Source organism: Halichoeres trimaculatus, unplaced genomic scaffold (genome assembly GCF_033239565.1).
Source record: "Halichoeres trimaculatus isolate MK-OKI-2021-1 unplaced genomic scaffold, fHalTri1.1 fHalTri1_scaffold_9, whole genome shotgun sequence".
Lineage (NCBI taxonomy): Eukaryota > Metazoa > Chordata > Actinopteri > Labriformes > Labridae > Halichoeres > Halichoeres trimaculatus.
This window is the reverse complement of record NW_027437188.1, coordinates 7,399,179-7,426,468: the sequence shown is the minus strand read 5'-3', so window position 1 is coordinate 7,426,468 and position 27,290 is coordinate 7,399,179. Positions and strand designations below refer to the sequence as shown.

The window sequence follows — 27,290 nt, the reverse complement described above, 5'->3', positions numbered from 1 at the left end:
CTGTTACACTGTGGAGCAGAAAAAAGGTACAATGACAGACAGCAGATAAGAAACACAAGAAATTAAAAAAAAAAAAAAATCAGAGAATTAGAATTACAACCCTTTTTATCACAAACAACTTTTCAAGTTTTTTTGTGTATTGTAATGAAACCACAAAAAGTTCAGAGAAATATCATCAAGTCATCATTATTCAAGAGCTGGAATTTAACTCAAAGGGTAAATTTTAGCTCAATTCACTCAGCTGTACAACATTTGTCTGCATGTACGTAATAGAATATTGTTACATGATATGCTAACAGATCTTAGAGAGGGTCAAATAACTGTGAGGGATGTGTGATCTATGGTGCTGTTTGAAACTAGATCAAATCTTTTGTGAATTTGCCCCTAAAGTTAAGATATTTGGTTGTCAGTGAACTCCTCCCTCTCCTCTTTTCTCTGCAGCAGTCTGAAGCTCAGTTGTACTTGACCATGGGATGGTCATCCCAAGGGGGCAGCTTTGAGAGCTTCTCCTCTGTCTTCATTTCGATTGGCCAGCTCCAGGCCTTGAAGAATCCACACAGGTTCATGTTCACGGTCTGGGAGAAGGTCTCAGCGTACAGGTTCATCTTTGCTGGGTTGCCTTTTGGGAAGTTGCTCATCTTGTGATAGGCTGCAAACACCTTCTTAAAAGCATCCCAGCCAAACTTTTCCTGAAGCTACAAAGAAGAGAACAAAGGTGAAAAGTGCTAAGAATTTATTTTGCATTTGGTGTATAATTAAGTTCATTATCTCTTAACAGTAGTCTACATGTATGGAGGGTCGTTCCTGACAACTGATAAACTGCCTTTCACCTTCTCAGTGAGTCAGCTCTGGTACAGAGCTGCTTTTAGAGGGTTGAACAACCACTCACACTCAGAGGACTGAGACTCAATAATGCTGACCCTCCACACCAGCATGCCGTGTGGAAGTGTGTCACATGGTGAGTGGTTTTAAAGAGGCACAAAGTGAAGTGAAGTGAATGAAATCAGACTAAGTACCCGTTGCTAATACAGTCAAAAGTCATTCTCTCACCTGTATGTATGTCTCTAGGGCCGTGAATACGCTCCAGCTGCTGAGTTTCCTTCCTCCCTCGACATACTCCTCGATTCGTTTGGTTCGGTTTGCAGGAGTCATTGCACCTTGAGCCTTCAGAAGAAGAAATTATGTGATGTGAAACTGTGTGATCTCTGTAAAATTTAAGACCTTTTGCAAAATCTAACCATAAAGAAAAAAGTGTTTTCCATTTTATCTTCTGTTGATATAAAAGTTGTGTCAAAATGCACTTATAATAAAATAACTCTACCTTCCCCTTGCTCATTCCAAGCACAGTTTCATGCACATACACAGACCACAGGTTGCATGTACACTCTCTGGTGTGAGGTGGGAATTCCCAGCAGGCCCTCTGTTGGTTGTGTCCCATTTCATGAATGGGACCCCACAGGCCTTTAGTCTGAGCGTGTTCCACGCTGACCAGTGCCGCTGCTGATGCCTTGTGCACCATAATAGGATAACCTGCATGCATCCAACCTGGGAGGAGAAACAGATTGTTAGGCTTCATTTCTGCTATTTAAAACATGCAAAAAACATTTTAGTTTATTTATTGATGTACAAGTATAAAGATTAAGACCACAGCTCAAGCCTTTTAATCGCCTGAGGATGCGCTTTTATGCTCAACACTCTATATTTCATATGCTAAATCAATTTTCTGAGATTCCTGGGCCAGTATTTATGAACAGTCATTGAACAGAGTCCTACATTAGTCCTAATGGAATGTTATGGAAAAGCCTGTTTGGCTGCAGCATTAGTCACATACACGGGTGCTAATAATCAGCTAGTTTACTAATTACACCATGAGAGTGTCGCAGGTGCAGATTACGCCATAACTAGAAAAGCAGTTTCTGAAGAAATTGGGCTGTGAATGCAGAAAGCTGAAGCAGCTTGCACTGAACTGCTGATGCAGAATGCTGAAGCTGCTGAATGACTGTAGTTAAGTCTAAATAATGGTTGAATGAGTTGTTGAAAAGCTTGCGCTGAACTGCTGAATGCAGACACTGATCCAGCCTGTCATGAACCCATGGATGAAAGGAAATGAATGGATGAATCAGTGGAGAGGATAAATGAATTGAGAAGTTTAAATGGCTGAATGAATTCAAAAACTAAAGGAATGCATTATAATTAGAGAAAAATCCATAAAAGTAATGAGCTAGCTAAGGGAAAATGGAAGTCTGACCTTGAAAATGATGTTGATGTGTGTTACTTCGTCCTGTTTGTGTTTAATCTGTATAACTAATGGACATAGTCTCCCTGACATCACCCGTCTGTTTTTGAAATGCATATTTGAAGCAAATCAACTGGAACAGCCATATTGGAGGTGGGGTGATCTCTGAGTCTCCAGCCTGGTACAAAAAAAAAAAAAAAACACGCCTCCTGTCTAAATTGCTCATTTCACTATCTGCACATACTGAAAGGGGGCTGAATTTTTTAAAAACTTGGCAGTTTACAAGATATGAAGATCACAAGTTTGGCCAATCAGAGGCACAGCTCAGCTCTCATGACTTTCTGGTGCCCTATAGCTGTTACTGCGGAGGCTCAAAGCCCACCCCATTTCCAATATGGCCACACCAGCCAATTTACTTCAAAAATCTGTTTCAGAAACAGACGAGTGACGTCGGGGAGACTATAGCGATTAATTTTACTGTTCTCTCTCTGCTTTGTATCCTGTGTCTGAGTTTAATCATGTAAATCTGTCAGCTAAGGCCCATCCAAAGTCAGGTGTTGCCATGGCGATCAAAGGTTACCAACTGCCAAAGTTGGTTCAGACTGTTAGTTTCCATGAACTTACCACTGAAATCATAGTCTGAAATGGCCTGCATTGGTAACAAAACCATAGGAGTGACTGGAAAAAAAAATCAACCGTATGGATCTAAAGACCTCGAGGAAGCTGCCCATGTCAGTTTCATGTCTGTAGAGCCAAAATTGTGGCAGTGAAGGTGAGAGAAAAATTAGTGATCCCTCACTGATCTCTGAGAAAGACCATCAGGAGTTAACACGGGAGTAAAGAGGACTGTGCCTGACACTTGGTCATTTTGTGACTCAAGACTTCATCCATTTACTTTGAAAACCACTTTGAAATAAATGTTAGAAAATTTCCTATTCATTAAATTGGGGCCAGAATTGTGAAAAAAAAAAGAAATATCTCTGAAGGTATTGGTGAAACAGCCGTGAAAAGTCATAGTGGCGTAATCCTGAATGAGCTGAATGTTTTGAAGTTTGAACAGTTTGAATGTTGAAGTTTGTTGGAAGAGCAGCGAATAAAAAGTGGGTGGAAGAATACTTTTTTTTTTCAACAGAAGAACGCCTGCTGTGAATGCATTGCTGCATTCATAGCATTAACCAAAGAAACCTGAAAAAGAGCCAAAACCAAGCTCACCAAAAGAAATCTGCACGTCTGCTACGAAGCGCTCTTTGCGTGGAAATTTGTGTGGAATGGAAGCCAGGTCAGCCATGGCCTTCATTATGTCGTCCCAGTGTACTGCCAGCTCATCAGGGCGGTCCAGGTTTCTGACAACTTCTGAGGGTACTGTTATGATGAGGTTGGCAAACTCCAGCTCTGCCCAGGGTGAGGGAGCTGTGCGCAGGACTGACCACTCAGCTGCTGTGGTCACACCTGAAAAGAACACCAGGGGGTTGAGCAAAGATCATGTTTAACAGTTTAACCTTGAAGTTTGCCTTCTTCACACTGACCTGAAATCTAAAACAACAAAAACACATCAGCAGCAGACTCACCAGATTTATAGTATGGTGCAGGTACAGCTATCTGCACGGTGACCTCTAACCCCTCCTCTTTGGTTTTGGGTGGAGCTACCAGGTAGATGAGTCCACCCCACAGGTTCCACACCTGCAGCATCGCTGAGTCAACAGGAAATCTCTCAGAAACACATGGTGCTCTCTTCAGCACATTACTGTTCAGCCTGTCAGTTTGACAGCCTATCTGGACCTGAGGATGACATGAGTCATGTGTCACTGATTGAGAATTTGTTCAGTGAATATCAAGATTCAAAGCTGGAGAGATGGATATCGTATTGACTGTGGTACTTTCAGAGTGAATATTGTTTAGTGGTGTGGCCCAAGACATTTGTCTATCACGCTTAACATCATCAACCATTTGAAATAAAGGAAACAAGACTCTGATATGAAGAAGAAGTCAACACAGAGGACAAGTAACCACACTTGTGTTTTTCTGTAATATTTTTAGTTGTGGAGCAAAGACTGTATAACATCCATGATATCACCTCTGTTTATGAATCAGAGTTTTGAAGCCAATCATCAGATGAACCTACCCACCTAAACCACTGTCAGGTGCCGACCTGTCAGTCAGGTGAGCTTTGCCTCTGGTTGGTCGAACATCATAATATATTCTAAACTGCGTAGCTATTTATTAAAAAAATCACTCCAAAATGCATGAGCTGCTAGAGAAATGAGCTACTCAGGCTCAAGACGTTTTTGATCCAGGATCAGATTTTTGGATGGTATGTGAATGTCTTCATTTCTCAGCCCTGTAAGTGTCCTCCTGACAGAAACCCCATGAGGTGATGCTGAAAAAAAGTCTGTGTGCAGTACCTTCCATCCCTTCTTCAAAATCTTCTCTGGGAGCGCCACATGGGTCCTCATACCAGGAGACAGGTAAAGACCTGTGCTCACCCACTCCTCCCCTCCTTACACACACACACAAACACACACACACACACACACACACACACACACACACACACACACACACACACACACACACACACACACACACACACACACATACACACACACACACACACACACACACACACACACACACACACACACACACACTGTTTACTTCTGAACAGTGATCTCTGTGTAACTAATTCTGTTAACCAAACACAATAAATCCAGTTTTGGACATGAGCTCGTAAATGCTTTGCATGTTTGTCGACCAGCGTGACTCCTAACCTGCTGTGTCAACATTCACCACAACCTTGTGGTTATGGACAACTGGCAGCAAGGGATTGTTCTTGATGAGGTGGGGCAGAAGGGCATCAGGATCTGGGCTGGCCTTATACACATCTGTCCCCACAGTGAGGAGCAGGTGATCTTTGGGACTCTTGGCAGGGTGGCTGTCACAGACCTTAAAAGAATAACTGAAAATGATGCAAGGGGTTGATGGTTTTCAGATGGTTGCTGTACATTTAAATATGGTTTTGCGTTCTCACTTGAGGCAAGCCAGATGTCTTGAGGATTGCAGTGAGGTTGGAGAGAACCTGTGAGTAGGTGCAGCAATCACGAGAGTTCATGCGCAAAAAGTTGGAGCAGTCTTTGCCCAACTTTCTAAGGTTCTCCTCGTCCTGCTTGGTCAGTTTTTCCCCCTTGGTAACATGGCCAGCAAAGCTGTGAAGCAACTTGCGAAAGTGGTAGTTTTCTTTGGCCTTGCTGGGCTCAGGAGTCTTGAACACACCTCCTTTGATTGTTCCACCCAGCAGGGTCAGGCCCATTTTGTTCAGGATATGATTCCCTGAAAGACAATATAACAGCACATCTGATCGAAAAACCCCAAATAAATACATATACATACCATATAGACAATACATTTCAAAGCTGTCTACCTGGGGTCTCTCATCCAGGTCTACACTCCTTCTCACCCCCTAAGCTCTGCTGTGGTGCTCCCAGCCCATTGTGGCTCTGAATCTCTAACCAGACTCTTCTCCTCTGTTTTTCCTAAACGTTGGAATCAATTAACTATCCATACATTCCTCAGTGTTCCTTCCTACTTTAAGAGATGTCTGAAGACTCATCCGCTCAGGGAACACTTAGGCCTTTAATCTGACCCTTCTCCTCTTTGTCTTTAGGGGTAGAATGAGTCAGAGGGTCTCAGACGCAGCTCTTAGTGAATTTTCAGTACTTAACATTGAATGTTGTTTAAGGTTGAACTATACTGAAAAACAAACAAAAAATTCTTGCACTTAATAGCAGCACCTGCTGCCAAACAACTTGTAGCACTTTGTCGAGCTGACTAAGGTTTTACCTTCTGTCAAAATTCTTGCTTGTGTTGTACATTGCTTTGTACAAAAGCGTCTGCTAAATGAAACTGTAGAACTGTAGATAAGTCAATAGAACAGAATGGATTTGTGGTGAATCAAATTGCGCTTTGGGCCTTATTATGAATCAAAGAACTGAAAGGCACAGAAACACAGATATTCACAGATATCTGATGCTGTGATGTAGACCATATTTAAGACTCAAGGAAAGATCAAATAAAAAAAAAAATGTATCCCCCCTCTTTGCACACAAATGCAGACATTTACAGACACACACACAGTTTAAAATAACTTATACTTTTAAGCACGTTTGTTGACTTTGTTCATCTAAAATTTACCCACTGAGGGTTACACTGTCTGCCTTTGATGATGGGACAGGTGAGTTTGTTAGCACTCTGTGTGATTGTGCCTTTATGGATCTGGTTTGATATCTTTGAGTTGAGTTCTCTAGCTGAGACAATAAGCTGTGCTGTCCTTATACCATTCAACAATTGTTGTGGTTCTTTTCTGTTTCACAGCCTTGTAGAATTCTGTACTAACTTCCTTGAGTACTGCTGTGCCATGTTTCTATCTCTGTGTGATGGTTGCCCTGCTTTCTGACAGCTCTTTGGCTTAATTAGAAACAAACCTGCCTGACAACATGTTTGACATGTCTAATGATTAATTTCATTTTGGGCACAACCCAAAGTTAGTCTTCTAAGCTGCTGGTATCTGGACATACATTTGTTGTTCATGTCTGTTGATCATCCCCAAGAATAACCTACAGTTTAATATTTCTTAGTCATATTTTATGATTACTTTATCATACCTGGAAAATCTGTGACAACATTCTCCCCCTGATGTGTCTGTGCCCAGAACCAGGCATGTCCAGCTATCACCAGACCTCCGCCCTCTGCCACAAAGTCTTGAATCTCTGCTGCATGATCGTCACTGTATGCTGTGGTCACATACACGCTCAGGTCTTCTCTGAAGCCAGATACCTTACACTGTAGGCCGGATTTTTGAAAGATTGAGAGTGAAGATTTTACTTTAGGGGCTATACCAATGACCCCCTGACGACCCTCATCCAACCAACGTCCAGCATTGCTCCAGAATTTAGACAGGCTCTGTAATAAGAGAAATATTGCAAGATAGTAAATGTATTCGTATTTATAGACTGAATTGCTAGTGACTACAATTTAATGTTCAAAAAATGGACGTGAAGTTACCATATCAATTAAAAGATCAGAATATCTGAAGAACTGTCAAATACAAAGCATAGAGACAACTTGTCTAAATTTGAAATTTATCAAACAAGTCCTGTGCTTGGATCATCTTTACCTCTCCCCTCAGAAATCCTTCATGAGATACCACAATGACACGTCCCTGCCCGTAGTACACTCCTGCAGCGAATGCCTGTCCACCCTCTGTGGTCCCAATGGGAAAAGCCAGGGGCCCATGGATCAGAATTTCAGAAGCCAAAGCATCTGCCTTCAGGTCAAACTCTGGAACCCCATCCAGTAAGAACTCCAGGTCATCCCCAAAGTCTTTATCAATACTGTTTGTGACAGGAGAAGAGGGAGATTTATTGTCTTCTTGAGACCCAGCCATGCATTGTTTTCTGAAGAGGACAACACTTTCAAAGCCTCATTTAAAAATGTGGTATGTATAGGACATCCTGGGCTTTCCAATGATAGGTGATTTGTTTAAATCTATCCATTAAACAAAAGATTGTATTTTTCAAAGTGGCCATCCTATTGACCATTGTGATTTATGATCGTAAGATGAGAAAGATATCAGATTTTATGAAAATGCTGTTATAAGTTTTTTTCTCAAAACACAAGTGTTAAAGCTCTACTTACACCACAGCCATCCAGGAGGATGGGATCTGGGGGTGCACAGGTATGCACTCTGCCACACCCTGATGCTCAGAGAAGTAGATCCCTGCCACACCAGACACCTTGTTCCCAGGAAACTGAAGCAGTGTGTTGACCTTTGGGTGGCTTGAAGCCCATTGCCATGACTGCCCAGCCATCAGCACTCCTCCTCCAGATTTCATAAATGCCACCAGGTCCTTCACCTCTTTGCCTACAGTGTAGGCAGTGGTCACATACACACCAGCCCCCAGGCTTTTATCAAAGCCCCTCACAACTTTGGTTTGGAAGCTGGATTTACTGAGATTATCAGCGACTGCCTGGACATTATTGTGGACCGCCACAGACAGGTTGTCAGATCCATCTCCTCTCAGCCAGACCAAAGCGTTCTCCACCAAAGAAGGACATTTGGTCAGGTAGCTCTCATGACCAAAAATCACAATTCTTCCTTTGCCGTACAGTGAAGCAGCCATAAGGACCTGACCTTGTGTGTTAATAGCTATGGGAAAGGCATGGTCTCCAATCAGCACCAGGTCAGAGGGAACACTGGTCCCACAGAGGTCCACCTCTTTTAAACCTCTCACCAGAGAGACGTAGGCATCTTCATGGTGGTCTACAGGTGGACTAAACATGGTGAGAATGTGGAGGGTCTGAAAGTCAAAGGAAGAGGGAGAGAAAGGTAAGTCTGAGGTTAGCTGGTGAACAGATACACCTATAGGAGTCAGATGAGTCAGATGTTTGAACTGAAAAAGTGAGTGCGAATGGAGATTAAACATTAACACAATCGATGTTTAATGTTTTGGTGTGAGACGTGTCAACAACGAGTGTTTTGAGTGGTCGGATGTGTAGTTGTTGCAAGCAAAACTTTAGAAAAATCCAGCTCGGTCCAAAAAAATAAAAGCCACAATATCACTCAGCGGAAGAATGTTGCTGGTGTGAAAGCTTGCATTAAAAACAGTGGGTTCGAAAAAAGATAAATAACATGCCAATAACATGCTAATAACATGCCAATAACATTGCGTGAAAAATATGCATCTGGTGTGCACAGGGCTTAACCCTAAAGGCACCAGGCCTGGTTATACGCTCTGATTATTGAATATAAATGTAAACACGCAGGACAAAGATGAAGGAACAGTCTGGTTTCCATGGTGATGGATCATTTTCCATTCAATTTATTCATCTATAAGCTAATTTTTGCTTTTAATGTTAAATATTAAAAAAAAAAAAAAAAAAAAAAAAGTAAGACGGTAAGATATCTAAGTGGTAATCACACAGTTTTCCAGAACATTGTGAACAATCACAATTTGATTGGTGAAAATCTGTAATTAGAAGAACTCCTGGTAGGTAATCTCCTGTTATTTAAACAAAACGTGGTTGTACAGTTTTGTTACAAGAACAAATTAAACTGGGATAAAATAGGTGAAGATTTCAATTATGATCAAAAACTGCTCTAAAATATAAGTGACTGACTTTACCTGGATCCCAAGTCGTCTTCAAGCTTGTATTATTCGACTGCAGCACCGCTGTATCCCAGACTGGCAATGAACCAAGACAACTACCTGACAGGTCAGAGGAGGAAAGATAAATAAGAGGATGAACAGGAATTTGAAATGAGATGAAAATGAGAACAGGAGGAGGTGCTTTGGTAAGTCCAACCATGCTACAGACATTTAATGACAGCCAAGACCAAACATGGTCAGCGCAAACACTCAACTGTCATTCTCATTTTGTGAGTACAGTGCATCCAGAAAGTTTTCACAGCACTTCACTTGTTCCACATTTTGTTGTTACAGCCTCATTTCAAAGGGAATAAAGATTTTTTTCCCCACACCCCATAATGACAATTCAAAAAACGTTTATTCTTTATCATTGCAAATGTTTTTTGTTTTCCTTAAAAAGAAGAGAAACTACAGCTCAAGATTGAGCTCAGGTGTATCCTGTTTCCCCTGATCATCTTTAAGATGTCCCTTCAGCTTAATAGGAGTCTACCAGTGGTAAGTCTGTTGATTGGACATGAGCTGGAAACACACACCTGTCTTTATAGGTTCCCAAAGGTGACAGACTCTTAGAACCGGCCCCCCATCTGAAATTAGCAATCAGGGGAGAGGGGCCATATGCTGCACTCCATTTGTACCCAGAACAGAGAAGTCAGGAGTGGGGATGAAAAACTTGCCCTAACAGCAGTATTTTTGTATATAAACATCGAATAATATTATATATACAGCTGATTAATTGCAACAAACACTAGTCAGAAATTCTAAAATAAAAAGAATATAACAGAAGTTTAATTACTGTTAACCCCTGAATTTGGAATTCCCTACTGGGAACTCAAGGGTGGTGTGGGTGCTCCGACTTACAAGTTGGATATTCCAACCTTGGGGGGCATTCCAGCTAGGTTTCCCCACTCGGCACTCAGACATTCTGACTCCCCGAGTATGAATGGAAAGCAGCATTAGTAAGGAGGTGACCAAGAGCCTGATGGTCACTGTGTCATTGCTTCAGAGGTCCTCGCTGGAAAGATGAGAACCTTCACAAGTGCAACCATCTCTGCAGCCACCAATCAGTCCCATATGGTAGAGTGACCAGACAGAAGTTACGCTTTAGTAGAAAGCACATGACAGCCCAGCGGCAGTGTGCCAAAAGGCACCTGAAGAACTCTAAGACCAAAAGAAAGAAAAATTCTCTGGTCTGATTAGACAAAGAGTGAACTCCTTAGTGTGAATGCCATGCATCATGTTGAGAGGAAACTAGGTACAGCTCCTCACTTGGACCATACCATCCCTACAGTGAAGCATGGTGGTGTCAGCATCATGCTGTGGGGATGTTTTTCAGCAGCAGGAACTGGGAGACTGGTTGGGATTGAGAGAAAGATGAATGCAGCAATGTATGGAGACATCCTGGATGAAAACCTGCTCCAGAGTGCTTTTGACCTCAGACTGGGGCGACAGGTTATCTTTCAGCAGGAAAATGACCCTAAGCATAAGATATCACAGGAATGACTTCAGGACAACTCTGTGGATGTCCTTAAGTGGCCCAGCCAGAGCCCATACTTGTATAAGATCCAATATCTCTGGAGAGATCTGAAGATGGCTGTGCACCAATGCTTGTCATCCAACCTGATGGAGCTTGAGTGCAGCTGCAAAGATAAATGGGCCAAACAGGCTAAAAATATTTGTGCCAAGCTTGTGGCATAATATTCAATAAATCTGCAAAAAAAAAAAAAAATACTTTTTGTGACATTTGAATTATGGGTTGTTGTGTGTAAATTTTAAGGAAAATATATTTATTCTGTTTGGAAGGAGGCTGTAACTTGACAAAAGGGGAAAAGTGAAGCATTATGAATACTCTCTAGATGTACTGTATGTTATCAAACACACACGTTTTGAAAACAGCAACACACCCAGGGTGAGACTGTTTTACCAACCTGTTTATTCTGACACGTGTCAATATTTGAGTCTGCTCAGAGCACTGTGGAAAAATTTGATAGTGGTTTAAACTAGCAGCAGTTTTAATAAAAATAACAAAGATGCTGTGTTCATTATTGTCTCTTTACAACCCTGGGAAGTTTTTTTTTTTTTTTTTTTTCGTGTTGTACAGTTGACAAGTCAGTAGCAACTCAAGGAATTTCAATGCATCCAATCTTGTTTTATTTTGGAGCTATTACATAAAACAATGACGTCTTTCACAGCTGTCTGATGAAAATAAGAAAGCAAAAATAAAACACAAAAAATCAAACAAAACATAAAAGCATGCAAGAGCACAATGACTAAAACAAGATTTAAAAAATAATAGAAGCTATATGACTCTCAAGCTGGGTTAGCTGAAATAATTCAATTTAGGTCAAGTAAAAATGAGGACTTTTAGCTTTTCTTTAATTCATGTTCTTCAGTGTGCTGACTTTGTTTTTTAACTTTTACAAGTGAACCTCCACCAAGGATTTGTAGGACTGTGCGGGCTGCTCAGGCTCCACCCCTGCTCATGCAGCTCCGTCCACTAGAAGACCAGCCACAGAAGCCTTTTCCAATTCCTCCTCCTAGTCTTTAGCTGAGTCAGACAAAATATGTGTCTTGAAAATGTCATCTTGAGATCTCAGAGGTTTAAATAGTTTTGGTTTAACTTCTGATTATGTATTCAATCACTTGAACAATTGAATTTAAAGCGAGTGCAACATTTTTATTGAAACACTTCTTTAATGAAGTCCCAATTTAATGAAAAGACAGATTTTCTCACTTTTGACTATGTGCATATTGAAAAGGATTTCTAAATGTTAGGAACAGGTTACATAATAATAATAATAATAATAATAATAATAATAATAATAATAATAATAATACTTTTTGTTATTATTATTATATTATCATTTATTATTATTATTATTATTATTATTATTATTATTATTATTTTACAACGAAATGTTTAATAAGTGTTAAAAAAAAAAAAAAAAAAAAAAAAAAAAAAAAAAAAAAAAACAGAGAAAAATATAAATGTAAGAAACATTAGAATACAACTAGGAAAACAACAGAAGAGAAACCATCTCCTCTGGCAGGTTGTAACATAATGTTGAAAGTAACACGGGATTTATGCCAGACGCCATTTTTAATGTCGTTCCTACAAAATAAAGCTACGATCTCTTATCGTGAGTCATTGAACACGAGGCCTGACCTTCCTGTTTTGCATGAGTCGGCTTATTCATGATTAACAAGTAACATTTGGTAAGCTGTGAGCTACAGAGAGCGATTACGAACGGGTCGGTATTATTATTTAGAGATAAATTCATAGATTCACTTAGCTTGAACTATCCAGACTACATACTACTTTATGTTTTTTAAATTGTGTTTACTTTTACCCTAATGCTTGTTGTCCTGCAGTGACAGACTGGGTGGAGGAGCTCATAGGTGAGTCACTCTGCATGCACACTCACTGCTCATTGCGTCGTAAACCCAAACAAATATAAAGTTACTTAAAATTTTGAAGTTTTTGCTATTATATGTTTTCTCCAAGATGACCGAGTAGTTCTCTGAAATTCACGATTCGTCAAATGAACATTTTAACACTAAACGCCTTATAGTTAAACAACTGAAACCTATGACTGAAACCCGGAAAAGAAAACAGGAACTATAAAACGAGTGATGTTTCTGAACGGCTGTATTTTTCCACTGGACCCGCGGGTACATTACAAAAATAATACCCCCGGTGGTTTCAGGTCTGTTTGACTTTACTGGAGCAGTTTAGCAAATTGAGACGAACAGGAACCAACTCACTTCGATTAGTGATTAAATTTTATATCTCGGCCTGTCGTATCGTAACACAGGTTGAACTCAAACACCACTAAAGCTGTGAGTGCAGCCTTGCCGCCGTGCTCGCCCGTTCAGATGTCGTGCTCGCTGGTCAGTACCTCCGGAGCTCGGATCCTCCTAGAGGATGGACGGGCTGTGATTTTAGGCCGGGGTCCGGACACCTGGGTCACCGATAAGAAATGCTCCAGGCACCAGGGTGAGGAAGAGTCTAACACAGAGGCAAACGAAAAAATAAGACCCCTGTTTAAAAATACTACAGCTAAGTAGCTCGTTCAAAGACGATTTATAACCACTTGAGAACTGGTCCTTTCATATGCAACTTGAGAAACTGATTCCAAAGAAGTCTTATATTCATTGTTCACTAAGGCAGCACCTAAATAAACATCTGAATCGCAGCTCCTGCTTCGGTGGTTGGTAGGTACGTAGACTAAAGAAACCAGGTCCCACTCCGGAACAACATTGCCAGGGCCGAACATAAATAACCCAAAGTCGAGAATAGCGATGTCCAAACTTTTTTTTTAAAGAGGGATTTGTGCAAAATTGACCAAGGGCCATCAGCTCTTCTTTGACATATTTGATGTCAAAGAAGACATCAAATAAGTTGTGAATTTTAAGTTATTGAATTAACCTCACCTGTTCTCCAATCGTCTCTTGACACCAGTCAAGCAGTTTAACGTGCTTTGTAAACATCACGAAGGCTCCCGAGCAAGGAAATAGTTCTCCATTAGGGGCGATGTGGAGAAAAATAGGTCGGACTTATTTAATGGCAAGATTTTTCATGGTTTAGCTACTATTTTAAACCACACCCAACATTTTCAGCACCACATTTTTTAACCTTGTGCTCTGTCCTCTGTTCTTTGAACTTTGGGTGTTCATGAAGCATATTTCTCCACTATGATGAATTCATTGATTTAAAGACATCAGCTGTAAGAGTTGTTGGATTTCTGCAGAATATACAGAGCTTTGGCTTTGTTCAAGTAGCCAATGCACTGTCCACATGTAGTTATGTGAGATGTTGATATAAACACTTTGTTTTTTGTGACCTTGGCATAAAATGTAAACATACACATAACCTAAAAATAAATTTATTGCAGTGCTTTAATTTATACATTGTAGGATGAAGACTATGGGCTCTAGGAAAATGAACTTCAGGCAACAGTTAGGCTTGACTTTGGACTTTAAGTTGCAGTATTGTGAAACCTTTATTGTTAGAAATGAGAAAAAAGGTAGATTTCACAACTTTTTCCCACATCTACACTCAGGTGGGCTAGGTCTTGATCCAGAACCTGCCCATTCAGAATTGTAACAGAAAGATGAAAATTTGTGACTTATTGAAATTGTGTTCCATCTGGCTAGTTAAGGCATTAAGTGGATCAGGACCTGGTCCAAGTGGATTTAGACAGAAAAAAAAATGTTTTTAGCATTTCAATAAATTGTTAAAGGTTCCACAAAACTGAAACTGTATTCTAAACATCTGTAGCATCCCTGGGATAACTGAGTCAAGGTCTGACTTGTCTAGACATAGTTTTGAACTAGGACCTGGTGCTGGGTCTCTTAACCCTCATTCAGGGGCTGCAGATTGACTTAATAACACCTTAATTTATCATGAACATAAATACAAGATTTAGAGGGTTTGGGTTTACACATCTTGGGCTGAAAATTAGAATATTAATCTATTATTATTATTATTATTATTATTATTATTATTATTATTATTATTATTATTATTATTATTATTATTACTTTTATTATTATTTACCATAGAATGAAGTTGGAACAGATTTTATCAATATGTGTTGAGTCACCTTTGTGCAAAACTTCATATTTTTGTGAATCTGAATCCTAGGATGTGTGAATTTTAACATTTGGAGCTCTTTATATTTCATATCATTGCTCGGTTTTGTAGTGTCGATCCACTGTAAGACATTTAGGTATGTCACATTGGATTGTGTGGCACTTTACTAGACTTTTACTGTTTCCAGGCTCAGTGAGAAATCACAAAAATAAACAGGAGACAATGGAGAAACTAAACAATGCTACAGCCCATTAGCAATCATTTATGTTTTTTTTTCTCTATGGAACACTTATGCTTTAAAAAAATTTATGAGTAAAAAAAAAAAAACAGACACAAAGGTTGCAGCCCTTTTGCAGACTGAAACTTTGAAAAATTAGTTACTATAATTCTCAAATCTTTAGCATCATTGATTCATTTGAAATAAACTTATTTGCAAAGTTAATAATCTGATTCATTAAATGTTGTATGCAAAAAAAAATGTCAATCTTTGTTTAACTTTCTGTAAATTATCCAAATTTTATGTGCAGTCTCTGCCAATTTATTTGTGTACCATGAGTACCAAAAGTTTCAGTTCATTATATACATGTGGAAACGCATGTGTGTATGTGTGTATGAGGGATGGTAATAGACTTTATTCTCTTACAGTGAAGGTGGTGGCTTGCTATGCAGACCAGGATGTGCTTGTTACTCAGGTATGAAATCAAACACTGAGAATCCCTCACAGTGTCATGGGACATATTTTAGCTCATCTCCTTTCCTGAACAGCTCTCAGATCAAAAACACTCTTCCCGTCCACACCCCACAAACACCACACCGAGTAAATATTTGATGTTACATAACAACAATATCTGTTGGTTGTTATGTCTTTAATATCTTACTGCAGCACACCTTTCTCTTTGCTGCCTGGACACACCCTGATTATCTCAGTCTTGTAAAGTCACTATAAAAAATTACTGCAGTCCAATGTCCATGTATGTCCCTTTTTATCCCTCAGCTGGGTCCCAATCCTAGTTCTCTAGACGGTGAGCAGCTGAGCCGTGGCCAGTCTGGAAAACTCACAAACGGAGGCACACTCTACCTGGTTAACAAGAACCATCCATTCAAACTGAACTTCTCTCTGAGCTCTAACGGCTCAGCCTCCACTGCTGCAGAGAAAGGTCTAACGGCTGCAGATAAAACAAGAGGAGGAAGAAACGAGGAGGACAAAGAGGCACAGTCCAGTCAGAATCCTAAACGCAGTATAAAGGATTTTTTCCCTGCCTCCCCCATGAAGGTAACAAACACGCTGTTTAACACTCTTTGCTTTTTGCATTGATTCCTGTTGTTTTATTCACTTCTTCTAAAAGGTCCCATATTCTGCTGCTTTTCTGCAGTTTAATATGGATCATTGATGTCTTCATGAAATGGTAGTAACATGTTTTGGTCCAAAAAGCCAATAAATCAAGCACAGCAGCATTGTTTCCAGGCTCTCATAGCCCCTCTGTTCAGAACGCTCTGATTTAGTGGGCGTGACCTTCGTATGTAAATGAGCCACCGCTGATACCGCCCCGCTCTTCCGCTTCACTGAGAGCAGCGCCACGAGCTCTGAGTGCACAATGTTCAGAAAACAGCGAAGCTTGTTTGCCGAAACATTACAGGCTAAAACAACAGGCTAACTGTAGCTAAAGTTAGCATCCTGAAGCTAACACACAGATGGGGGGACACTTAGGAAAAGCTCTTACATCTGTTCCACAGCACACAGCATTTAAAATACTCACATTTCCAGAGTCCGAGGTTTGTTGGCGGATGGTTGGTAAGGCTCCTGGATTCAGGACCAGTCTATTCGCTAGCTCTCCGTTGTACTGTCCAAAGTTGGAGAAGCAGTCAGCCGTGAAGTGACTAGCACACACATGCACAATTTTACTGAGTGTAGCTGGCACATTTCCTTGATTAATGAACTCTAGCCACTTAGTCTTGTCTTCTTCTGAGATTGGAAGCTTGAGCATGGAACTATGTGGCTGTTTACAGCCAAAAACAGAGCAGTGATGGTTCTTCAACTTTGGCATTCTCCTCCCCTACAGCAACGGGGAGGGGAGTGGGCAGGGAGGGGGTTCGGGGGGTATCTGGTGGACCAATCAGGTCAGACTTGCTCCTGATTGGTCAAAAAAGGGAATCGCTGATGTCGCCAAATCCCTGATTCCAAACCTCCCATCTTAGGTCAGGATTTTACATTCACAAGCACTACTAAGTACAGGTTTTGTCATTAAATATCACATTTTGTGGGCTGGGGGGAAAGACAAAGACCCACAAATATCACTAAAAGACTTAATAAAGTGATTTTTGCATAATATGGGACCTTTAAGTGAAAGTAAACAAAGCTGTTTTGTTGTATTTTCATGTTTAGTCTTCAAAAAGAAAACAGACTCCAGTGAAAGAGCAACCCAAAAGGAAGCGCCGCCGAGGAGATGAGGAGGAGGAGGTCGATGAGGAAGAGAGACTAGCAGAGGAGAAGCTCAAGGAACTGCAGGAGTTGGCAGCGATGACTGCGAAGGAGGAGAGCTCAAGCGCCCAACCTTCATCTTCTTCCTCCTCAAAAGGCTGTCTGAAGAGCAACTGGCAGCAGATTGGCAAACTGTTGCTCTACACTGCTGCTGGTGTCAAAGGGAGTGACAAGGTGAAAAGTGTGGCAATGGAACGCTTTGCCCGCTCATAGAGACGCCCCATTTAGGGAAATCAATGCCAATATTGATTCAAATGTTAGAGATAGCAACTGAGCAGATAGCTGATTCTGATAATATTCTTTTCTTAGACTAGAGGTTTTTAATGTTTTTTTTCTGTTGTTGTCAAGAGTTGCCATCATTCTAACTCAGCTGCTGTCATTTTGAAGTTTATTAGCCGATTTGAAAACAGTGGGTTTGCCTTTTTTTTCTATTTTATTATTCAAAACAACCGACTTATCATCTGGTTCAAAAACTAGTGAGTTTTTGAATAATGGAAGTGTTTTTTGTTGGTTCAGTTCCTGTTGTCCAGATTGTCCCAGGCCCTCTCAACACACTGACACTGGGGCCACTAAGAGAAAAGTACGGTGGCCCTGTGAGCTCACAGCAGTGCAACTTAAGAAAACACATGCAAAAAGACAAAACACAAGAAAATTAAGAAAACATCTTCATCTGTTTGACAACACGTGCGCAGCATTTGGAAACAAGCCACAAAGATCACAACACAACACAACTGAAGCGTTTCCAGAGGACACTTAAAAGTGATGCACATATCCAGACATGCTTGATGTTGACACTAATTTAAAGTCACAGCTCTTTTATAGTTTCCTTCCATCAGTTGTGTTGAAAAATGAGGTAAAAAGTACATGATTTTGACTGAAAATCTGCGTGAACAAGCGTGTCTGGACATGTGCATCACTTTTAAGTGTCCTCTGGAAACACTTCTGTTGTGTTGCAATTTATTTGCAGAATGTTTTTCTAATGTGTTGTGTTGTGCGTGTGTTGTCAAATTAATGAAAATGTTTTCTCAATTTGCTTGTGTTTTGTCTTCTTGCATGTGTTTTCTTAAGTTGCAGCACTGTGATCTCTCAGAGCCACCGTAGAAAAGTCTGGTTTATAGTTTTAATGATGGTTCCTTTAAAAGAAGGTTGGGTTTTTTTTAAGTATCAGAAGATTCTCAGAGCACCTTTCACAAACACACAAGACATCTCACCATGTCTCACTCTCACTCTGCAGATAGCTGGGTTCGACATTGACGGCTGCATCATCACCACCAAGTCTGGAAAAGTGTTTCCCACTGCCCCAGATGACTGGAGGTAAGTCTGCAGTCTTGAATTCTCACTTTTAATTGTTTGCCAGAGATGAAGAATGGGACACATGCTCTCTTTCTTTTTGATCCTGGTTCCAGCTCTTAAATCTTTCATGTTTGATGTCCTGTTTTTGTCCCTCTGCTTTTTTTTGTTCAATGTACAGGATCCTTTATCCTGAGATCCAGCCTAAGCTGGCCAGCCTGCTCAAAGACGGATACAAAGTGAGTAAAAACAACACATTAGAGTTAATCACTTCAAATAATTTTTTTGAAGTTGACTAAACAGATGAACAAATTTCTCTTCTTGAAGGTGGTGTTCTTCACCAATCAGATGGGGATCGAAAAAGGCAAACTGAGACCAGAAGTCTTTAAGTCTAAAGTGGAGGACATCCTCGCCACGCTGAAGCTGCCTGTGCAGGTTTGAAGCTTTGAGTTTTACCTGCAGACTACCTTTATCATATTTCTATGGGTGTGTGAAAACTTGCTGTTGCTGTTCTACACTGGTTTACATCTGATAATAATAATGTGATAATAATTTTATTTATATAGCACCTTTTAAAAACAAAAGTTTACAAAGTGCTAAATGACAACAAAGTGCAGAAACACAAAAACAAAACAAAATACACAGTTCTAAGAGGCTCTCGAGCAGAAAGATACCATTCATGAAGACATCAGGAAGCAAAGTTAGGGACCCACACAATACAAGAACCATACAACATAAAATGAGCCCATGAGGACAGAGATAAAAGCTAAAAACATACAACTCAGTAAGAGAAAGAAGGAAGAGGCAATGCAAAGGGCATTTAAGGTAGTTACAGACGAAATCAGAACATTAAATATAAATATATAAAATTGTTTAAAAAAATATGGACAAAATAATGAAAGAATAATTATAATTAAGCAAAGATATGAGCAAAATATACAACAATTAAAGGCCTAAAGGGTAAAAGTGAAAAGGTTGAAAGTGAAACAAGCGTGAAACATAAGTTAGGTAAAATCAGGATGTAGTAGAAGGTATTTACAATAATGTAAAAATAAAATAGAATAGATAAATAAATACATATAGATAAAAGAGCATGGACTTAAAAAGGTAAAAACAATAAGAGTATAGAAAGGCTAAAAAACAATAAAGGCAAAATAAGAGAGCAAAAAATGAAAGACAAAAGACTTTCCATCTTTCCACATCTGTCTGTTGCCAGCTGTCATCAAGGGCAGCCACGGCCTAAGAACACACTGTTTTACATCTGCTTGACAATTATTTAGACTGTAGTTTCGTGAATGAACATCAAAGAAAATTGAATGTAACAGCTTTTATACATAAAGAACTTTTTAAAACTGAAGGTATAGTTCTTTATCAGGGGAGCAAAACCAAAACAAACAAAATCAAAAACAGGCAGATCATGAAACCAAAGGCAAATGTTAAGAAACAATAAATAATTTTAAAGGATGGAATTAATTTAAAATTATTCTGAAAGAAATAAAATCTGTCTCCAACTCAGCTGACTATCCATTTTTCCTAAGGCGGTGAATCAGTCAAGTTATTTCCCAAACCTTAATACACACAGACTTCCATTTTACTCCAGTGATATATATCTTTTACATGTATCTTCAATGATTAATGTAAAAATGCTGACATTTGCATCCCCTTCTCTCTTGTCCTCAGGTGTTTGTAGCAACTGGTCCTGGTATCTACAGGAAACCCGTGATGGGAATGTGGGATTACTTGTGTGAGAAGGTAGCTGCTCCCACACCCAAACTGTTTACAATCCACACCTGACACTTGCTGTTTGCTTTGAACTCCTGTACGGAATTTATTATGAGTCACAGAAAACTCCTTTAACTGCCCCTCCCTGTATGCGCACTGATGTCTCGTGCTCTGTGTGACAATCATCTGTGTGTGTGCATGTGTGTTTTCTGCTCAGGGGAATGATGGTGTGGCTGTTGACAAGACACAGAGTCTTTTTGTGGGAGGTAAGTGAAGCTTGGCATGATCAGGTGTTGATAGTACAATGCGATCCTGTAACCACAGTTGGTTGGGTGTATCATTTAGTTATGTAATGTGGTGTCATAAAGATGCACCTAAATTAAACTTTACTGCTACCATGTTCCCCTCAACTAAAAAGTCAAACTCAGAGAGCGCAGACCTCTGCCAAGCAAGTGTCATCAACACTTTAGTCCTACTTTAATGTTATACTCCCTTTCAGCAGACTGTCTGCTACAATTTGGTGTTAGTTGCAGGTTTGTACAGTAATTTGATGAAAATTATGATGACCCAGTACATATTTCATATTCCAGATCTTAGTATCCAGAATATTACCAGGATCTGGATCCTACTTTTACATCTGTCAGAAATTATGGTGACCTTGTCTTGTATTGTTTTGCAAAGCAATCTGACCATTTATCATGGAGTTATAAACACATATGGTGAAAACAGCCCTATCTCAAAATGATATTAATGCTTTAAACAAATCCTGGATCCAGACGGTGATCCAGATCACCTCTAAAATTTAATCACTTCTTCCTTATCCCATTTTGAACATTTCCTGAAAATTTCATCAAGATCTGTGTGTTACTTTTTAAGTTATGTTTTTCACAGTCAAACAGACAAACTCCCAAAAACACAACCTCCTTGGCGAAGGTAATCGTACCCATCATAACTCTTTATAATAACTCTTGTGTAACCCTAATAGAAACTTTTGAGAGTGTGATAAGATCTAAAACTTTTAAGAAAAGTAGGTCAATTCAGTTTGTTTATAGGCTACTTGGGGGAGGGGAGGATGCGGTTATCACTGATGGATTTTCAAACTGTGTGCTGTTAAGAACAGCACTTGCCTAAAAAAATGTAGAGAAAGGGAAAAACTTTCAACAAAAGGCCATGGCCAGGAGTTAAACCAAGAATGACAGCTTCAGCACATACACTTAGGCCAGCTCGAAGATGCTTTTTTTTTGTTTTTAAGTTATTTTTTAGGCTTTTATGCCTTAAAATACAGAGGACAGGATAGTGGATAGAGCTGGAAGGGTGAGTGAAGGGAATCAGTGACATGTGGGAAAGAAGCTGCAGATTGATCCTGGCCTGGCTGCTGGAGGGCTAGCCTCATGGGACACACAACCTAACTCCTATACCAGAGCCTTGGAACATGTGCTTTTAATAAATCTACTTTCACCTCCTACACCACCCACACGTCTTACAGTTCAAGTCCCAGAAGACTGTGTGTTAAAGTTCAATTTGTGGAGGAGCAAACAGGTGCAGCTTTCAGCTTGAGCAAAAAAGGATTTGCTATCTTTTATTTCGGGACATCAGATCTGGTCGAAGCACATTCCTAAGATTTCTAAATGAGGCTTGACTTTTATTGAAAGGTGCTCAGCGGTGACAAAAGAGGAGCATGCCAAACCACACTGTCTGAATCAAATTGTAAGTGGCACAGTGGGCTAATTAAAGAGTTAGCTTTACCCATAATCCCTTTGCAGCAGAGAAGACTAAAGGTACCAGGATAGTTAATGTTAAAAAACAGCTTTGTTTTCACAGTTATCATTAAGATAAACAAGTAGCAATAAGGAATCAATGCAGGAGAAACCAGGCTCTGTGTTACTTATTAATTGTTAATTGATTGTTGTACAATTTACTGTTTTTACCCTCATCTTGTTTTTACTGATGACTTATTTTTTTCTGGGTTTTAATGAGGGTTACCCTGTTAGTGAGGTAAGCACTGTCATAACTTTGTCAGGCCTTGCTGTTATCAGCTCTGCCAAGGAGGTTATGTTTTTGAAAGAGTTTGTGTGTTTGTCTGTGAACAACATAACTCAAAAAGTAACAAACAGATCTTGATGAAACTTTCAGGAAATTTTCAAAATGGGATAAGGAAGAAGTGATTAGATTTTTGAGGTGATCAGGATCACTGTCTGGATCCAGGACTTTTTTAAAGGATTCTTTATCATTGTGAGATAAGGCTGTTTTCATCATATGTGTATATAACTCCACTATAAATGGTCGGATTGCTTTGCAAAACAATACAAGACAAGGTCACCATAATTTCTGAAAGATGTAAAAGTACGATCCAGATCCTGACAATATCCTAGATACTAAGATCTGGAATATGAAATATGTATTGGGTCATCTTACTTTTCAACACTGTCAGGTAACAAATTATCATACAAACCTGCAACTAACACCAAATTGTAGCAGACAGTCTGCTGAAAGGGAGTATAACATTAAAGTAGGACTAAAGTGTTGCAACTGTGGGTACATTTAAAGTGACTCTACACATCTATAGATAAGAGATCCAGGTTTAAAGCCAAACCCAAACCCAGAAATCATTCTTTAAAATGCAGAGAAGAAGTAGTTTTATACTGAGGGACAGTAGCACAATAGCAATCAGACAGGCACACACACACACACAGCTGCTGACTCTTCCCTCTGTGCTTAGATGCTGCAGGTAGACCAGAGAACTGGGCTCCAGGGAAGAAGAAGAAGGATTTCTCCTGCAGTGACCGACTGGTAAGACTTTCCACTCTGGATGTTTCTTTTACCACTTCGTGCTGTCTCTCCTCCTGCTCTGACTTTTTGTGTGTGCTCATGAGTATCGTGTTATTCTGGGACATGATGTGTCATTAATAGTCCTTTTAACAGCTCAGTGTTTCTGGGACCAGTCATTGTTTTCCCTCCTGTCGTTGTAGTTTGCTCTGAACATTGGGCTGCAGTTCTACACCCCAGAAGAGTTTTTCCTGGGCTGGAAGAGCGCCCCCTACAACATGCCTAGTTTTGACCCTGTAAGTACAGTGAACTTACTCAGCCATGACGGAGACCAGCAGTGTGAAAGAAACACAGATTTTCTGATTCTTTTCTTCGATCTCACCTCTAGAGGAAGCTTGACGCCAATGCACAGCTGTATGACCCACCGTCTGCCTCTCTCATCTCAAGCAAGACAGAGGTCATCGTGGCTGTGGGTTTCCCTGCGTGTGAGTGAAATGTTTCTGCTTCCTTTTTCTCTTTTTCATCCCTAAAAATAGTTTTCTGATTATGCCTCTCATCTCATCTCCCTGCCCCCCACAGCGGGTAAATCCACCTTCTTCCACACCCACGTCATTCCAAAAGGCTATGTGTACGTGAACCGGGTGAGTGGGTATCCGTCTAGTTCTGCTCCAGATCTCAGGACACCTTACATATGACAAGAATTAACTGATGTCCTGATAGGTGGATTTGGTTTCTTTAAATTATCTATACACTTGTGTAATGATTGGGAAAATGACAGTTTCCAAAGAGTTGTAACTTTTTGTTTGTTTTGTTTCAGGACACACTTGGTTCATGGCAGAAGTGTGTGGCAGCGTGTGATAGTGCTCTGAAAGAGGGCAAGAGTGTCGTCGTAGACAACACAAACCCAGATCTGGAGTCTCGCAAACGGTAAACCATGAGTGTATGAGAACATGCTGTGGAGATGCATTTCTGTTTTTCTTTATGCACACCAGCTTTAAGACACATCAGCACACAGAGGGGTACTCAGTAAAGAGTAAATCCGTGAATACATGAATGTACTTGCAGGCAGGACAAAGACACCGGTCATTAAACCCTCATTTTGTCCACTTCAGAGCTGACACCTGGCAGGAATGTTTGTAATCCTCTGCAACAACTTTCAGCTCCATGTAAAAGTTTGCTGCCAGCTGAAGCTGCAGATCTTGGTATTTCCAACTTTTATCTGCAAACTACAGAAGCCCTAAGATGTCGTGATTAAACATTTTATTTTCTGTTTTCTAGAGATAAGATATTTTCTCAATATCATGAGAAAACAAAGTAATCTGGACAAGAAGATAGTTTTTTGCTGATCTAAAAATCAGATCAGTCGGTCAATTGTGATAATTAGCCAGAGGATGGCGTGTCTAGCTGCCTTTCTGGTGCCTTTCTGAAGCACAGCAATCAGCTTTACTTAATTCAGTCATTTAGGCAGAGGCAGAAAGGCAGATTGATCAACATCTTCTAGCCCATGATATCAATCAACCTACTGAGTTGATTCATAGATCAGCAGAAAATTATTTCCGTACCTTAAGGAAACAAGTTTCAATTTCTCAAGCTAATGAGGTAAATCATCCCATGAAAAAACTAAATCTGGATCTTTGCAAAAAAAAATAAATCTCAAATTATTCACTATCTCAAGGAATCAAAGGAGATAACTTGTTATCTTGAGAAAACACAGAAATGATGTGTAATTTATCATGGCATTTTAGGGCTTCCATAGAAAATAACAAAACTATCTCACCAATATGAAATTAGATGCTCTTTTGATGAGTTTGAGGGGCCGTTTGCACGACAATGGTTTTGGGGTGAAACAAAAGTTTTGTTGTGTTTCAGCCTCGCGTTTACACGGCAATGGCGTTTTAGCCGACCTTAACTGCTAACTTTTGAAAACAGCCTCCAGAGTGGGACTTTTCTGAAATGCAGCCGTCACGGCTGCCGTGTAAACAGTAAGCCAAACGATATCTTCAAACCACCACAACAATCAGACGTGAGAAACATTTTTACAAGGAGTATTAATTTTTTAAAGTTTGACCACAGCCCATCTGGAATGGCAGGAGAGCCGGATTTTTTTACCTATACTGCAGCCAGCCGCCAGGGGGAGCAGTTGTTGTGGTGACCTCACTTAAAGCTGAGCAAGATGACGTCCATTTTTTTACAGTCTATGGTTTTTACCAAAACACCAGATGATTGGCTAAACTCTACTTCGGTTGAGATCTTCCAAAAGTGGCTTCTGTAAAAGACAGTTATAGCATCACCTACAGGCCTGGCATGCTTACTACAGTGTTTTCAGTTCCTCAGTATCTCCGTGTAAACACAGATTTTTTTCACTGCGTTTTAGGGTTTTTAGATGAAACATTATCGTGTAAACGGGGCCCAAGTGCGCCAGTCATTTTCTCTTTATAGCAGATGAAGTCACGAATAAAGTTTGTTCAGTATCTACAAACAAAGATGGACAGATATAAGTTTATGACCATATTAGAAACGGTGCTGAGTATGCAAACTTGTTGTACCTTTGACTGAAGACAAGCTTCAAATTAACACTTCAAATGATTTTTGTCATTTTTCGGTCCCTGATTATCAAGGTCATATGAGTGTAATGGCAATTCCTTTGGCCATGTTAAAGTGATAGGTTGTTTTCAGTTGAGGTCATATGTGGTGCTTTTCAATAGCAAGTGCATGTGTATGTCTCCGTATCCTGGTAAATAATCTGAAAGGCTCCTGTTTGCAGAATCAAGAGGCTTAGCTGGACATTACCCCAGGGTCACACACACCACTGACATTAACCACTCATAAAGTCCCACACAGAGAATTTTTTTTTTTGAGTGCACTTTGTATTTGTAGATTTTTCCACTGTTTTTCTTTTGCACCAGACAGCCCCTCCCCTCCCTCTGCAGTGTCTCCCTTTACTCAATGGCTCTGTGTACTGACACATGCAGCAGCACAGAGTCAAAACAGCTGTTCTGTTCAGTGGCTCTTAGAAGAGACATGACGAAAACAAAAATAATGACAGTTTTAAATGAAGACACAGTTGTCTTTAACAGCTAAATTGGCTGCACTTTTGCAGAGTCAGATTAGTGCCAAACACACAAAAAGGTGTTTTTTAAATTTTATTTATGGTGACATTTAAACACTGTCTACCAGAGTTGTTACCACTTATTTTAAATGGATGAATTACATGTGTTAATACTGATTATATGCTGTGTTTCTTTATACTGTGGTGAGACAATAATTCTCTCTGTGCAGATATTTGGACGTGGCCAAGGCTGCAGGCGTGCCGTGTCGGTGTTTTCAGTTCACCGCCACTCTGGAGCAAGCCAAACACAACAACAGAGTAAGACTGGACTCTTAAACACTTCAGTGTTTGGTTTTAATCCTAGCTGAGATCACAAGTGTGTGTTTTTTTTAATGGTTAATTATCCTTTCCAGTTCCGTGAGATGGCTCCTTCAGACACCAAACACGCCAAGGTGAACGACATGGTTTTCCACAGTTACAAGTAAGAAAGAATCATTTCTTTAAATAGTTTTAAAACTCAAAAGTATGGGCTAGTAGTTGAAGGCTTGAAGATATTTTGACAGTTAGAGCTGGAGTTAAATGCTTAATTTTCCTTGAACTAGTACACGCCCCTGTACCAATCACCTCTCTTTCTAAACAGGAAACACTTTGTGGCTCCTGCACTCTCCGAGGGGTTTTCAGCGATTCTTCTGATCCACTTTGTCCCAAAGTTCAAAGACAGCCAATCAGAAGCTCTGTTCCAGCAGTTTTCAGAAGGCTGATTCTGATTGGACAGCTGGCTCCTCTATGCTTTTGGCTCTTGTTTTTTTTAATGGTGCCTACTCTCTGGCTGCTTTTATGTCTAATAAATATGCACAGTCTTTGGATAAGCCGCTTGATGATGATCAGACTAGCTGTAAGAAATAGTGTTTGCTGAAATTTTAAGAAACAACCTACCATGCTCGAATGATATA

At 40.0% G+C, this 27,290-nt stretch overlaps 2 protein-coding genes across 2 annotated transcripts; one reads left to right on the top strand and one right to left on the bottom strand.

Moving 5' to 3' along the window:
- Positions 1 to 238: 238 nt before the first annotated feature.
- LOC141798045 (TRPM8 channel-associated factor homolog) lies at positions 239 to 13,938 on the bottom strand. The gene is made up of 13 exons (XM_074679813.1): positions 13,870 to 13,938; positions 9,415 to 9,498; positions 7,928 to 8,589; positions 7,407 to 7,623; positions 6,895 to 7,192; positions 5,265 to 5,563; positions 5,005 to 5,179; positions 4,639 to 4,733; positions 3,805 to 4,015; positions 3,449 to 3,685; positions 1,322 to 1,545; positions 1,051 to 1,164; positions 239 to 695 (listed from the first exon to the last, which is right to left on the bottom strand). Exons 3-13 carry the CDS (start codon positions 8,569 to 8,571, stop codon positions 453 to 455), a joined length of 2,757 nt encoding a protein of 918 aa, XP_074535914.1. The 5' UTR covers positions 8,572 to 8,589; positions 9,415 to 9,498; positions 13,870 to 13,938; the 3' UTR covers positions 239 to 452.
- On the top strand, positions 13,077 to 27,148 carry pnkp (polynucleotide kinase 3'-phosphatase). Its single transcript, XM_074679816.1, has 18 exons — positions 13,077 to 13,142; positions 13,251 to 13,432; positions 15,677 to 15,723; positions 16,026 to 16,304; positions 17,415 to 17,684; positions 18,745 to 18,824; positions 18,982 to 19,039; positions 19,128 to 19,235; positions 20,481 to 20,552; positions 20,740 to 20,788; positions 23,242 to 23,312; positions 23,492 to 23,584; positions 23,677 to 23,773; positions 23,868 to 23,929; positions 24,106 to 24,215; positions 26,568 to 26,655; positions 26,751 to 26,818; positions 26,978 to 27,148. The coding sequence occupies exons 2-18, from the start codon at positions 13,312 to 13,314 to the stop codon at positions 27,096 to 27,098; spliced, it is 1,794 nt and encodes a 597-aa protein (XP_074535917.1). The 5' UTR covers positions 13,077 to 13,142; positions 13,251 to 13,311; the 3' UTR covers positions 27,099 to 27,148.
- Positions 27,149 to 27,290: the final 142 nt, after the last annotated feature.

Excerpts from the sequence above, each read along its gene's own strand:
- pnkp (XM_074679816.1), top strand. The coding sequence starts at position 13,312 with ATGTCGTGCTCGCTGGTCAGTACCTCCGGAGCTCGGATCCTCCTAGAG. Across the intron at positions 18,825-18,981 it reads ACTGCCCCAGATGACTGGAG|GATCCTTTATCCTGAGATCC; the intron begins GTAAGTCTGCAG and ends TTCAATGTACAG. Across the intron at positions 23,585-23,676 it reads ACATGCCTAGTTTTGACCCT|AGGAAGCTTGACGCCAATGC; the intron begins GTAAGTACAGTG and ends TCTCACCTCTAG.
- LOC141798045 (XM_074679813.1), bottom strand. The coding sequence starts at position 8,571 with ATGTTTAGTCCACCTGTAGACCACCATGAAGATGCCTACGTCTCTCTG. Across the intron at positions 3,686-3,804 it reads TGCACCATACTATAAATCTG|GTGTGACCACAGCAGCTGAG; the intron begins GTGAGTCTGCTG and ends TGTTCTTTTCAG. Across the intron at positions 1,546-3,448 it reads AGACGTGCAGATTTCTTTTG|GTTGGATGCATGCAGGTTAT; the intron begins GTGAGCTTGGTT and ends TTCTCCTCCCAG.